The 12,843-nt window shown below is 37.8% G+C and overlaps 1 protein-coding gene across 2 annotated transcripts in view; it reads right to left on the reverse strand.

The window, feature by feature from the left end:
* Positions 1-12,843, reverse strand: part of LOC132095288 (mannosyl-oligosaccharide 1,2-alpha-mannosidase IB-like) — a 100,583-nt gene that overhangs the window by 50,739 nt on the left and 37,001 nt on the right. For both annotated transcript variants that reach the window (XM_059500127.1, XM_059500126.1), the window contains exon 4: positions 3,918-4,014. In XM_059500127.1, the coding sequence (XP_059356110.1) occupies positions 3,918-4,014 (97 nt within the window). The remainder of the gene's footprint in view (positions 1-3,917; positions 4,015-12,843) is intronic.

Below are 12,843 nucleotides of genomic sequence, written 5' to 3' on the forward strand. Positions count from 1 at the left end.
TTTATGATAGTAGAAACTGTAATGGGACCACTTTAATGGGGTAAATCAAATAAAGGCTAAAAATATTACTATGCTTTGATAAGTGCAATTCTCTTGCCAGTTAAAATTCACTCATTGTTTTTTGTGTGTATATCTGCACTCAGCCTAAAAATACTGATATGATTTTTTTTTTATCTCTCCGCCCTACTCCATTTTAAGCATTAAATCATAATACATCAGAAACAGATTTCACCACAGTGTGACCACATGTTAACGTGGTTATTTTAGTATCGTAATATCACATGCGTAACGTTGGAAGTTGAGTTACGTGATCTGACCCTGGGGTCCGATCTGAGAATATTCCCTGTAAACAGGGTGTTTGTTTACAGATCAAAGAGCTTACTATCAGCAATCTGCAATCTGTCCAGCAGCAGAGTCTCAGGCTTTTATGGGTCAAATGTTTTCACAAACACACAAAAATAGAAAATCAATAGATGTTGATTCAAGGATCAATATGGGAGAGTCCCTGTCCCTGTCTTTTTGACCAATACGTCAGATGTACAGCCAAGAGGTCAAAGCCCTCAAAGGGTTTGAATACGAAAGGCAATGTGTTTTGAAACATAGTCTATCCAACAAGGGCTTGTTGGAATGTTACAAAGATTACACTTAAGTACGTACAAAACAAAACTAGCTGACTAGATTGTTTTTAAGGGGATAGATCACCCAAACATGAAAACTGTTATCATTTACTCATCCACATGTTGTTCCAAACCTTCATGATATTAACTTGTGGAACATAAAAACACTTTAAAAATAAAATGTATTGTTGAATTTTCCAACAATCCATATGTTTACGCTCATACAGTTTGGTTCAATGTTGAATTTTCATTTTATGGACAGTAAAAGTTCTTCAAAATATCGTCTTTTGCATTCAGCAGACTAAAGTTTGGTTTTATTTATTGGTCATTAATAAAAAAATATTTTTTGGGGGGTGAAGTAGTCCAGATTTATTTTACAAAAGGATGTTGCCATTTATGCTTACTGCATCTATTGTGCATTGCGTTTTTGTTTATTGTATCATATTGTGTTATTGTGTCATCATTTTGTCTGCAGTATTAGGCTAAATAATGTTTCTAAATGCTGAATGCTAAATGCAAAGTTTCCTGAGAAATATAAATTCTCTCTCTGTCTTGCAAATGAAAAAAGACAGTAATAGTGAATTTAGTCTGGTCCACCAGACACAGGTCAGAAAAGTAGCAATAAATTAACAGATACACAAGAAATTGGATAAAACTATAACCTCTTATTGCACAAAACTATCATAATCCTCATAAAAGCCTTGCGGATTATGCATAATAATGGAAACGTCACTCACAAGACAATGTGAACTCTTACGGTAATTGTTTTGACATTTACTGGCATTGGATTTTTTTTTTAAAGCAGTGCTTTGAAGGAGTTTCAGAGTATTTTAAAGGTAAGCAGTTTAGAAACCCAACCCACCACACTGCAGAGGGTTTTAACATGCTCTTAAATTTGAATGGACATCAAAACAACAAGAATGCTAAAAGCCTGTTTTTAGTATGCTGAGCCATCAATGTTTCTAAAATCACTGCTGCTAAAAGAAATTATGGCTAAGCAACCAAGAAAAAAAAACTAGGTAAAACTCGCTGCATTGACTGGCTATAAAGTTGTTGAACAATCGATTTTAACCCATGTAATGTTAATGTTGTCCAATTGATAAAATACAGCAGCAGACATCATACAGTAGATGTAGGGTGGGGAGGATCAATTCAGTCAGAAACGGACAGCACCACCAGCTCACTCATTAATAATGTTTCTATAAATAGTTAAATCTGCTTTTCTATTTCAGGCCAGCCCAAAAAAAATTGATAAATAAAAAACAACAACATAATATTCACACAAGCAACCATTGTACTGTGAGTAAAGAGCCTTTCAATTAGAAAATTAAAAGCTTGTTTTTCTTTTAGCCTATTTATACTTTTATTATATAATAATATAGTAAATGCATTGTGTGCTGTATACATGTAATTTACTGTATATTAAAATTAATGTATATACATACAGTATATATATCTTTCCTCTTACTACAATTGTTGCTTTTGGGAATATAATATATCGTTTTTTTTTTGTTTTTTTGCTGGCCTGAACCATAAAAGAGGCCTAAACTATTTATAGAGCCATTATTAAAGATTGAGCTTATACTAAAAGATTTCCTCTTGATTTGAGTTTAATCTGGATGTGTGTGACAAGCTTACCAACATAATTACAATTAAAATATGACAAAGTGATCAAAAGACAAGACAAGTGCATCATTTTTTGGATGTTAAAATACTTCCTCCTATCATAGTTTAATAAGTGCTGTGTTTGCCTGAGCATCCCGACCAGCCAGACACAGGAACACTGGCTCAACCAACAGCATGAGTGTCCCAAAGATCACATAAACAGTGCTTTTGAATAGAGAAGTGGTGTTTCTCTTCACTTGAAGACAGAACTTTAGATGGAGCAAAGCATTCAGTGTTCAGGATATATGAGAGTGAAACCTCTGGAAAAATAGAGCAAATTAATCCAGAAAAAGGTTCCTCCGGATTCTATCCAAAACACACCTGAGTACATTCAAACAGAGTGATCGATACATGTGTGGCTGAGGAGTTCATTCCACATGTTAGGTAGAAACAGAGAGAGGCTTATTAAATATAAAAGTGAAGTGTGAAAGACACTTCGACACACCGCACTGCAGCATGAGGCGCCAAGTCTCTCACATCTCCCTTGTTTTTCCACACTATCTCTCTTTCTCATATCTTTGTTCTTCTTCAAAAGCTCCCTCATATTTTGTTTAAACCACAGAACTGCATCATATGTGTCTCACTGGTATCTCAAAGAAGAACAAAAACCTCATCCTAAATCTTACGTAGCAAGTTTATGAGGAAAACTGCTTGAGGTCCATTTGCAAAGCTAAATATTTAAAGACCAAATGAAACCGCATTCAAAAAGTTTAATAATGTGATTAGATTTGAGTGAAAAGTTTTGAAAATATTCAGATGGAAATAAGGTAGGACAGGATTTGTGGCACAAGATGTGATTGGCTCATTTAAAAAGTAGGTATTTATTAATATATTTTTGCTTTCTTTAAGCAAGTCCGTAATATTGCTTCCACCAATAATCGTTGTCCTCTAATGTCAGAATCCACAGACGTTTGTTTAGAACCATTTTGGACCATTTTTGCTTATAAACGGTGCTTTGCTTATAAACTGGAGTCGTGTGGATTACTTGTGGATTATGGTGATGTTTTTATAAGATGTTTGCACTCTCATTCTGATGGCACCCATTTAACTGCAGACAATCCACTGGACAGTAAGTGACAGTAAGTGAAAAAAAAAATCTTTCCTTCAAATCTTTTCTAATAAAAAATAAATAATTGAGTAAATCTTCAGCTTATTTAAATTTTTGGTTAAACTATTCCTTTAAGAATGTGCAGTCAAAGGTTTGTTTATCTGCATTTCACAACAGCTTTCAATACATCTCATCCTATCAGGATTCAGAATATTTATTTTATACTACTCTTTTTTCATGCACACACAGCCTAAGTTACATCAGCAAACAGGATCGATTGAGATTTCTTTGTTCAAGCACGCGTGCATGTACACACACAGATCTGATTCAGTCCCAGTAGTCGAATCTTCTTTAGCTCTGCCGCAGAGAGCCAGCGATAAACAGCACACACAAACAAACACAGAAATGATGGCGAACTGTGCAAGCACGTCTCATCATTTTAGAGTGCGAGCTGTAGATGGCACATAAAAGTGTATGTAGATGGGATTGCCTGTGTCAGTCTTAACCACCCCATAACGAATCATCCCCCAAGAGCAGTCATTTACATGTAAATGAGACTCCAACATGCATGTGCGCTCCTTACTTACCGAAGATATTGGTGGAATGTCCTTTCTTGGCGATGGGTTTGAGCTCGTTGTGGCCCCAGCCGTATTGCCTGTAGCTGTCCCATGCATGTTTCATCATCTAGAACACAGAAAGGACAGGAAGTTAGCTTTGCCCATGAATATATCAAGTAGTATAGTGAGTATCTCCATTCCAGAACCCTGATACAGCCAAATCCTACTGATTGGTTAATCTACAGGTGCCTGCCTTCATGACATCTTCATTGAAAACCTTATAAAAACACAGCCTGGAAACAACCCCATTGTTCTATGTAAAATATAACGGAGTAACATGAAAGCCAAAAAAGCTGTTTGGTCTGATAACGTATGATGCATTTTAACAGGTTAGAATAACCCAGGGATGCACAAAGGCCTTTGATGTGAAAGATGAAGCGTAGCATCAGAGATGTCCTGTTATCCAGAAGCCCCCACTGTGACCGTGACCGCGTCTGCTGTGTTGTCGTTCCTTTCAGGTCACTGGCCAGCAGCACCCTGTCGATGGATATTCACTCTGTGCATGTGTGTTTTTCTTTTTTTCCCTCACTGAGGAAAGATGAATGGACACAGTGTGTGTCTACGTCTCTAAGCGTGTCTTTGTCTCAGCTGTGGCTCTAGGCGTCCTCTCTCTGAGCTCTCTCGCTTCCATTAAACGGCTGACGGAAATTCAGCTCTGAGCCACTCCACAGTTAGACATGTCTTCAAACATTACCACTTTGGAGCAGAACGCTTGTGACAAGGCTGATTGGTTCTGCTCTAAAAGCAAGCACTTGTTGTCTACAGCCTATGCTTTTTAAAGTAAATTTTCACCAAAACAAGGTTTATTATTGTTGTCTATTTTGTAATATGGCCTCAGCATTGGGGAGCATGCCAATGATGCCTTAAAATGCTGACTAGGCAGGGTAAGGTTTGGAATAGAGCTTATGCACACAGATGCAGTAGACGTCTCTGTCAACTGTTGTTGTAGGCTGCCATCCCAAGCACAAGCAATGATTTTGCTCCGCTGTTCTCAGCCTAAAAAGCAGAATCCCAGGAGGGAGCCAAGGCAATGAAAAGTCAATAATTTCATTTTGTTCTTGGCTTTCAATCTTTCCATAACACGCCGTGCGCACAAAACATTATGAATTACCACAAAGCAGTCTTTCCTCTAGGTTTCCAACGGACCGAAGACTGGCGGCTGATTAGAGTCTGATTGTTAAACCCGTTTAGCGTAGAAAAATTAAAGCCTGTGATAAGCAAGAAGACTAAAATATGAACTGTAAGCAGAGGGAGAGCTATGAGTCTACATATTTCTCTTTCCCTTTCCTCTAAATTCCCACTTGATCATGCGTAACTTCCAACCTCTCTCATGTTTTATTCAAGGCCTGTTCAGGGTCGTTCTGCCTGTCAATTAACAGTTGTTTTGACTAAGTGGAGGCCTTGTGAAGCGTTGAGAGCAGAGCCTATCCGACACGAATGGAACTTAAACTGGCGGTTAAATTAAGCCCAGGCTTTTAACTACCCCATGAAAATGTGTCTACAGGGACACTAATGCATGGGAGATGAACAAAGGTTAGACAGTCATGAGTGGCCTGAGGGGTATGTTTTGTATGTCTGTGAAGCTATAAAAAAAAAAAAAAGCACTTTAGTATAGGGACTAATTCTCACTATTAATTAGTTGTTTATAAGCATGCCTATTATTAGCATATTGGCAGTTTAATAATACTTAGAAAGCACATAATCTGCATGACCGTACTCTACATCCTTAATCCTACCCAATACCTAAACTTAACAACTACCTTACTAACTATTAATAAGTAGCAAATTAAGAGTTTATTGAGGCAAAAGTCGTAGTTAATGGTTTGTTAATAGGGAGAACTGGACCTTAAAAAAAATAAAAATATACAACTACCATAAAGAATCATAAAAGCAGTCCTTGTGATTAATGCGCTCTATTGCAGGTCTTCTGAAGCTATTTCATAGCTTTGTGTGAGAAACACACTGAAATTTAAACCATTATTTACATATTATTTACATATTATTTACACACACACGTGTGTGTGTGTGTGTATATATATATATATATATATATATATTTTTTTTTTTTTTTTTTCAATATACAATTATTTTTTATCTTTCTTCTCAACAGAAATAAAACTAATACACTAAAGAGAGGGACAAGAGACAATGAGCAAGAAACAAATATGTAATATGAAAATACAGCGCTCGAGTTATATGTACATTTTAGAAATGCATTATGACCTGCATTATGACATTATGAGTATTCCTCAATGGACTGCGTGTTCATTCAGTGTCCCACCGTGCAGTGGTGAAAGACTCCAGATCATCAGGTTCCTGAAAAATGAGGTTTCTGAAAATGAAGGCTGCACCATATCGCTGAGTTTGAAAGCGCATTCAGTCTAAATTAAAGTCCTAAATGAGCACCCAGCAGTCCTTCAAAAAAAAAAAAAAAAAAAAAATACACTCAAAATTTACTTAAAAGCCTCAATTTAAACCAAATCTGCATGAAACATTTGGAAGTCTCAACACAAAGCCAATTTATACAACACCATTCACACCACAATTTCTTTCTCATGCCTTCTTCATTTATAGGCATTGTGCAATGCAATTTCCAGATATTATGTTTTTTAAAGCTATTTGTATTCATGAAGAGGTTTTGTAGTTTACTCTGTAAACTCAGTATTCGGTGCATTCACACAAAGCCACTAATTGATTTACTGGATTGGTCCCTATGGTTCGGCGGTAGTGTTCATATCAATTCCAGAACAGACCGATACAATCATCTCCACCCTCCCATCAATCGAACACAGTGCAAAGTAGAGAGAGCAAAGAGAGCGATAGATGAGCCTTGTCTGTGCTTTCTGCTCAACTGCTTGAGTGATGGGGCTGGCCCATTGTGCATTTCAATTACCATCCGGCTGCCGGCACACTTGTTTGAACAATGATCAGTGCTCATATCAGCTCTGTGGGTGGAATGGTTATGCCTGTCAGGCCCTGCCTTCAGACTCCATGAAAGTCAGAGCGTAAAACAAATTAAAATGTATGTTCTCAAAACCTGTTAGTGGTTACAATGCATCACCCTCTTTCTTATGGGCACAGCCACCTTTCTTGAAACCATTTGCTGCTTTCAGGCACTGTAATATGATTTTTCTTCTCATCATCATTGGCCTATTATTTTTGGAGTACATGATTGCCAGGGAGCAGCAAAAGCACTTGGGTGTGTTACAAGGGGTATGCTGATGGTTTTTCCACTGCGCACTGGGATTAAAGCATGAGAGGGAGATCCTTTTAGAGCACATCACACTGTGTGGAAGGATTCCTAGAGCAAAGACAAATCCAACGCTGGAGCAAAGGATAGAGAGAGAGCGAGACAAAAGAAAGCCTACAATAGGTTTTCAAAGAAAGAAAGAAAAATGAGAAAACAAGGAAAGAGGAAACAAGAGACAAGGCAGACAAACATTTGGTAGAAAGAGGTGGGAGAATCAGTCGCTTCGGTATGGATGATCTCACTCTTAGACCACTACACATACTAGAGGTTTTGTTACAGACTATGAAAGTGCGAAACTACAAAACTGCCTAAATGACTAATTAAAAGGATTGTTCACCCAATAATTCTGTCATTTGTTAATCACCCTCAAACCATTTCAAACCCGTAAGAACTTTGTTAATCTTTGGAGCACAAATTAAGATATTTCTGTTAAAATCCGAGAGCTTTCTGACCCTCCATAGACAACAATGCAACTGACTTGAGCATAAAGTTCTGCAAAGCTACAAAGCTCAAAGTCCACACATTTTATTTAACAGAAATCACTCTTCAAAAACTACAATGAATGACTCATATGGACTACAACATATATTTTCCGGTATTGATGATACCACAAATATCAACGAATGGGACGAGACCTGGTTATGCTGCACTAGAGAAGGCAATGAGTGTTATCACCTTTGGAGACACGCAAGCTTCCCAAGGCAGATGAACTTAGAGTGATTACAATCATCCGGGTTTAAATCGCACTCAAATAGATTTTGATGCAATATTTATATTGCAGCTCGCAGGCAGCTATGGTAAGGGGCATGACATTTCCTGACTAGGTGTCGAGTGCTGCCAATCACAACACACACTGGCCAACACACACTTGTCTCAGCGGCATGTTCTCCAGTTGTATTGTAAACAACGATGTTGTCTATATTGCTTATCAGTTTGAGCCCGATTGAAACGCAGAGGATATTAGTGAAGAGGATTGTTCAGAACCTGTGCATGCACGGCTCTTAATGGTATGTTTTTTGTTTGTTGTTGTCTCATACTTTTAGATACACTGTTATTTGTAAATACTACCGCTTTTGTTAACTTTTAAAATACAGTTTTATCCTGATTATAACGGTGATACGGCACGGCAACCATGTGTGCGTTGATGTTTAATACTTCTCATAGCTATGTGAAAAATATCTGTCTGTCTATATAAGTGTATAACTGGAGCAGTTTAATGGAGCTGATAAACTGATGATCTGAATGAGAGAGAGAGAGAGAGAGAGAGAGAGAGAGAGAGAGAGAGAGAGATGAAGAGCAGGGGACATGAGGAACAGTATTAAGAACCACTGCTTTAGAACATTGAACCCTGAATCAATTATAATCGTTAGAAAACAGAATTGTGATTAATATATTAAAAGATTTATTCATGCACCCCTAGTTTTGTCAGTATGGCAACAACTATCTCTTCTCTAAAGCAGCACAGCATGGCCTCACCCCCCTTTGTTTTTTGGGTTTTATCAGGGTTTGTGACGTCACGAAGTAACTTGTTGTAGTAACGCGTTGTAACATTGCAGATACTGTTTATACTCAAACAGCAACATTACACACTAACTAACATTAAAAAGGTGAAAATTCTGGGTAACACTGTCCTCGTTACACATTACATGCACTTACTATTATAATAACAATTAATTATGCATAATTACATGCACGTAACCCTAAGTCAAACCATAATCTTAACCCTAACCATTAAATGAAATTTTATCAGTGGTTACCAACCTGGGGCCGGTAGAATCAGTTAGAGTTTAGGCGAGGAAACTTATATGCTTTGAGGTCAAATATGGATGCAAAAAACCCTACTCCAAGCTAGGGGTGTCACAATATACCAGTTGATAACCATAGAATTCAAAAACTGAAATACCTTAATACTACACATACAATATTATCATGAATAATCTAGCACCACCAATGTAGTTGTCAGGGTTCGGGGCTAATCACCTGCCTTTTGGGGTTGTGAATGTGTGTTTGGATGGTTTGACAGCTCACTGCGTCTGCCTGTTTGATTTGAGTTTTCCCCGCCCTCCTTGTTTCTCCGTTGTTAACCCTAATTGTTCGCCACCTGTTCTCAATGTTCTTCTAATTTCTTCCCTTTATAATTCCCTGTGTTTCTCTGTCCATGGCCATGTGTGCTATACAGACCAGTCCGCAAGAAGTGCAGATAAACAGAGAAATCTATTTATACAAGTAATGCTTACAAGTACAATGCTACACTCATACTTTGAGTGTGATTCAATCTGCAAAAAAGAGAAAATAATAAATATAAATAAATATTTCTGAATACTTTTGGAACTGATAGTGTAGTGAAAACCCAATATCAGCCTTATTAGGCCTAAAAAAAAAAAAGTTTGGTTCCGGTTGGTTGTCAGTTGAGGTCATTGGTCGGTAGGGATTTATATTTTTTTTTATTTTTTTATTTTTTTCTCCAGTGGCAGTTTTACACACACACACACACACACACGCGCTGATTTTAAATGTGTGTACCGGTTCTTTTACGACAGTGATTCTGTATTCCCGTTTAAAGTCTGTTGTTGCCATAGACACGCAAAACGCACACACACACACACAAAAAGCCTTCGCGGGAGTTTGACAGGCGATCTCATAGTAGATTAACATGGAGGATTTGAACTTGAAAAACGGAGTGTACAGACATCTTTTTGTAGTCAAACAACATTCTTTGTTATGTTCATTTATGTGGTTTATTTGATTTTGATGCTATAAATTAACTAGAAGCAAGAGACGATCAGTTAGTTTTAACTGATGATCTAACTTACAGCGATCTGTTCGACACATTCAAGAGCCACAAAACGGTATTTATTGTTTACATTTCTTTAAAAAATGACCACATTTGAAAGGTGAAATAACCAAATGAGACTTTGTTTCATATTAAAAGTAAGCTGGTAATGTTAATGTCCTGTCTGTCAGCATGTTGTCAGTGCCCTCTCTGTTCCTCGATATATTGTCTTCCCCAGTCTCATAAAATAAATTTGGGTCGCACATAAATTGACAGGGTCGGTCGGAAAACCGGAACCAAACAAATTTTTTTTTTAGGCCTTATATACAAAAATTTAGAAACAACTGTTCTAATCAAACGCATAGTCATGACTCTGTGTGTGTGTTTGTTCCTTATGAAAAACTCATTGCTGAGGATGGTGAAGTTTCACGTGGTCAGCTAATTACTGCGGTGCATAAAAAAATACAGCATTTTGAACCTGCAGAAAACACACACACTCACACACAATGTGAAAATGCCCTCCACAGTTTCCTCTAGGGGGAGCTGCATTAATTAGCATTAACCCCCACCAGACACACTGAATTCATTCAATTCATTTGCTCTACAGTTAACCAACAGAGATAAGCAACTGTGAAAAGTCCGCAGAGAGGTCAAATGAGAACTGCCGCCCTGAAAGTATGAAGCAGCAGAGCTGCAATTGCCAGTTGCCCCTGGTGACGGCCTCAGTGCCAGTGATTGATTTTGACTCCACCCATTTTGCAACATAGCTGTAGTTTGAAGTTACGGCACTATAACCTGTCCACTCAAACAGACAGAGTCTCAGCACAATAAATGCAATGATGCAATAGAGGCCAGGTGAAGTGATAAATTGACTTTAAGACATAGGAAGACTCAAGACAGTTCTTCTGTTTTAGACCCAGCCTCTTAACATCACACCCAGACATTACTGCACTACCTTGTGATGTCAAATTTAACCCATCATTCAACTAATTCAGATATATTGTCTTTCAATTGCCTTTAAAGGTCCTCATTTTAGTTCCCTTTCGACCTCATTCCATTGTGTCTGGTTTTGTAGACATTAAGAAGAGCTGGATCCAAGCAGCAGGTGTTATGTCAATAGTATGCACTGATGTTCATGTGATTCAGGTGTAATGCAGCTTTTGATGTTGTGTTAAACAAGACATTATGAGGATCAGCACCAAGGCCGTCTGTATCCCAGCGTCTATTAGTCTATTGGACTCTGAATGCCCAAAACCAAAATGGCATAGTGCAGGCAGCTCAGTCCTCCACTTGGGAGTGTCACAGTTCTGCAGAGTCTAGCTCCAACCCTGATTAAACACACCTGAAACAGAAAATCCAGCTCTTCAGGATTTCTAGGGTGCTTATCAACCAGAAGGACTATATCCTAGTACGGCTGCATACTTCAGATGCTGTGTCATCAAGCGCCATCCAAGATCCTTCTTAATTTGAAAGATCCTTGGAAGGCAGCCTTCTTTTTGCATCCTTCATTCAGTGTGTGTTGAAGGATGCATCAAGTGTTTTCTTTGTATCTTTTAATAACCCACAATTAGGGGTGGGTTATATGGAAAATCATATCACAATTTTTTTTTTTTTTAAATATCACGATTTTATCAAAATTCTTTGTCATGTTGGTTTTACCATTTTGCAAGTTGTCTGAGCATTACAGCCAAACTAATTTCCCTATTATAAAGACAAAGCCTTTTAAGGTAAAAAATAAAAATAAAAAAGAATGGCAGATTTTTAGGCCAAAGAGGGAGATGATAAAAACCTTTGTTCTTATTTTCTACTAACAAAAATAAAATAAAGACAAAGATACATATTTAACTTCACATAATATACAAATAAAACTATCAGTGCTTTATTTTCAGGTACAATGTGTGTATTTAGCAGGAGCATTCAAGAAATTGAATGAACAAATATAAAAAATAAAATACTATATGAACTGATTCCTAAAGCAATTGTATTAAATTTCTTTAGTCAAGAGCAGTGAGTGATTTTTCTCTTTGCGTTTTGTTTTTATTCATGTTAAATAGTACACACAAAAATAAAAATTCTACATGTAAACCTTGTGTGTTTTTACAGTATTAGCGCAAAAGGTAACTTAGTTCAATAATCAGATGCTGTTTGACAGGCTTTAGCGCACAGCGCTTCGGTTGTATGCGGCGCTCAGAAAAAGCACAGGTCAGACCAGCACACGGAGGAAACATTTGAAAGCACATGCAGATAATGAGAGAGTAACTCTACCGCTGAGATAACACTGCTGTGAATGCATGTGGCATTGTACAGTATATAATATAAATCGTAAATCTTAATATCGCACACCCCTACCCACAATCACACATTTTAATTAACAAAAAAGTGGTGGTGTAAAATAAAATATATATATAATAATAATAATAATAATAATAATAATAATAATAATTCATTACATTTATATAGCGCTTTTTAGGCACTCAAAGCGCTTACATAGTCAGGGGGTATCTCCTCATGCACCACCAGTGTGCAGCATCCACCTGGATGATGCGACGGCAGCCATATTGCGCCAGAACGCCCACCACACACCAGCTTACTGGTGGAGAGGAGACAGAGTGATGAAGCCAATCCGCAATATGGGGATTGTTAGGAGGCCATGACGGTCGGAGGCCAATGGGCGAATTTAGCCAGGATGCTGAGGTCACACCTCTACACTTTTCGAAAGACATCCTGGGATTTTTACTGACCACAGACAGTGAAGACCTCGGTTTTACGTCTCATCCGAAGGACGTGCTCATTGGCAGTATAGTGTCCCATTCACTACACTGGGGCGCTAAGACCCACACAGACCACAGGATGAGCACCCAGTGCTGGCCTCA

Source organism: Carassius carassius, chromosome 19 (genome assembly GCF_963082965.1).
Source record: "Carassius carassius chromosome 19, fCarCar2.1, whole genome shotgun sequence".
Lineage (NCBI taxonomy): Eukaryota > Metazoa > Chordata > Actinopteri > Cypriniformes > Cyprinidae > Carassius > Carassius carassius.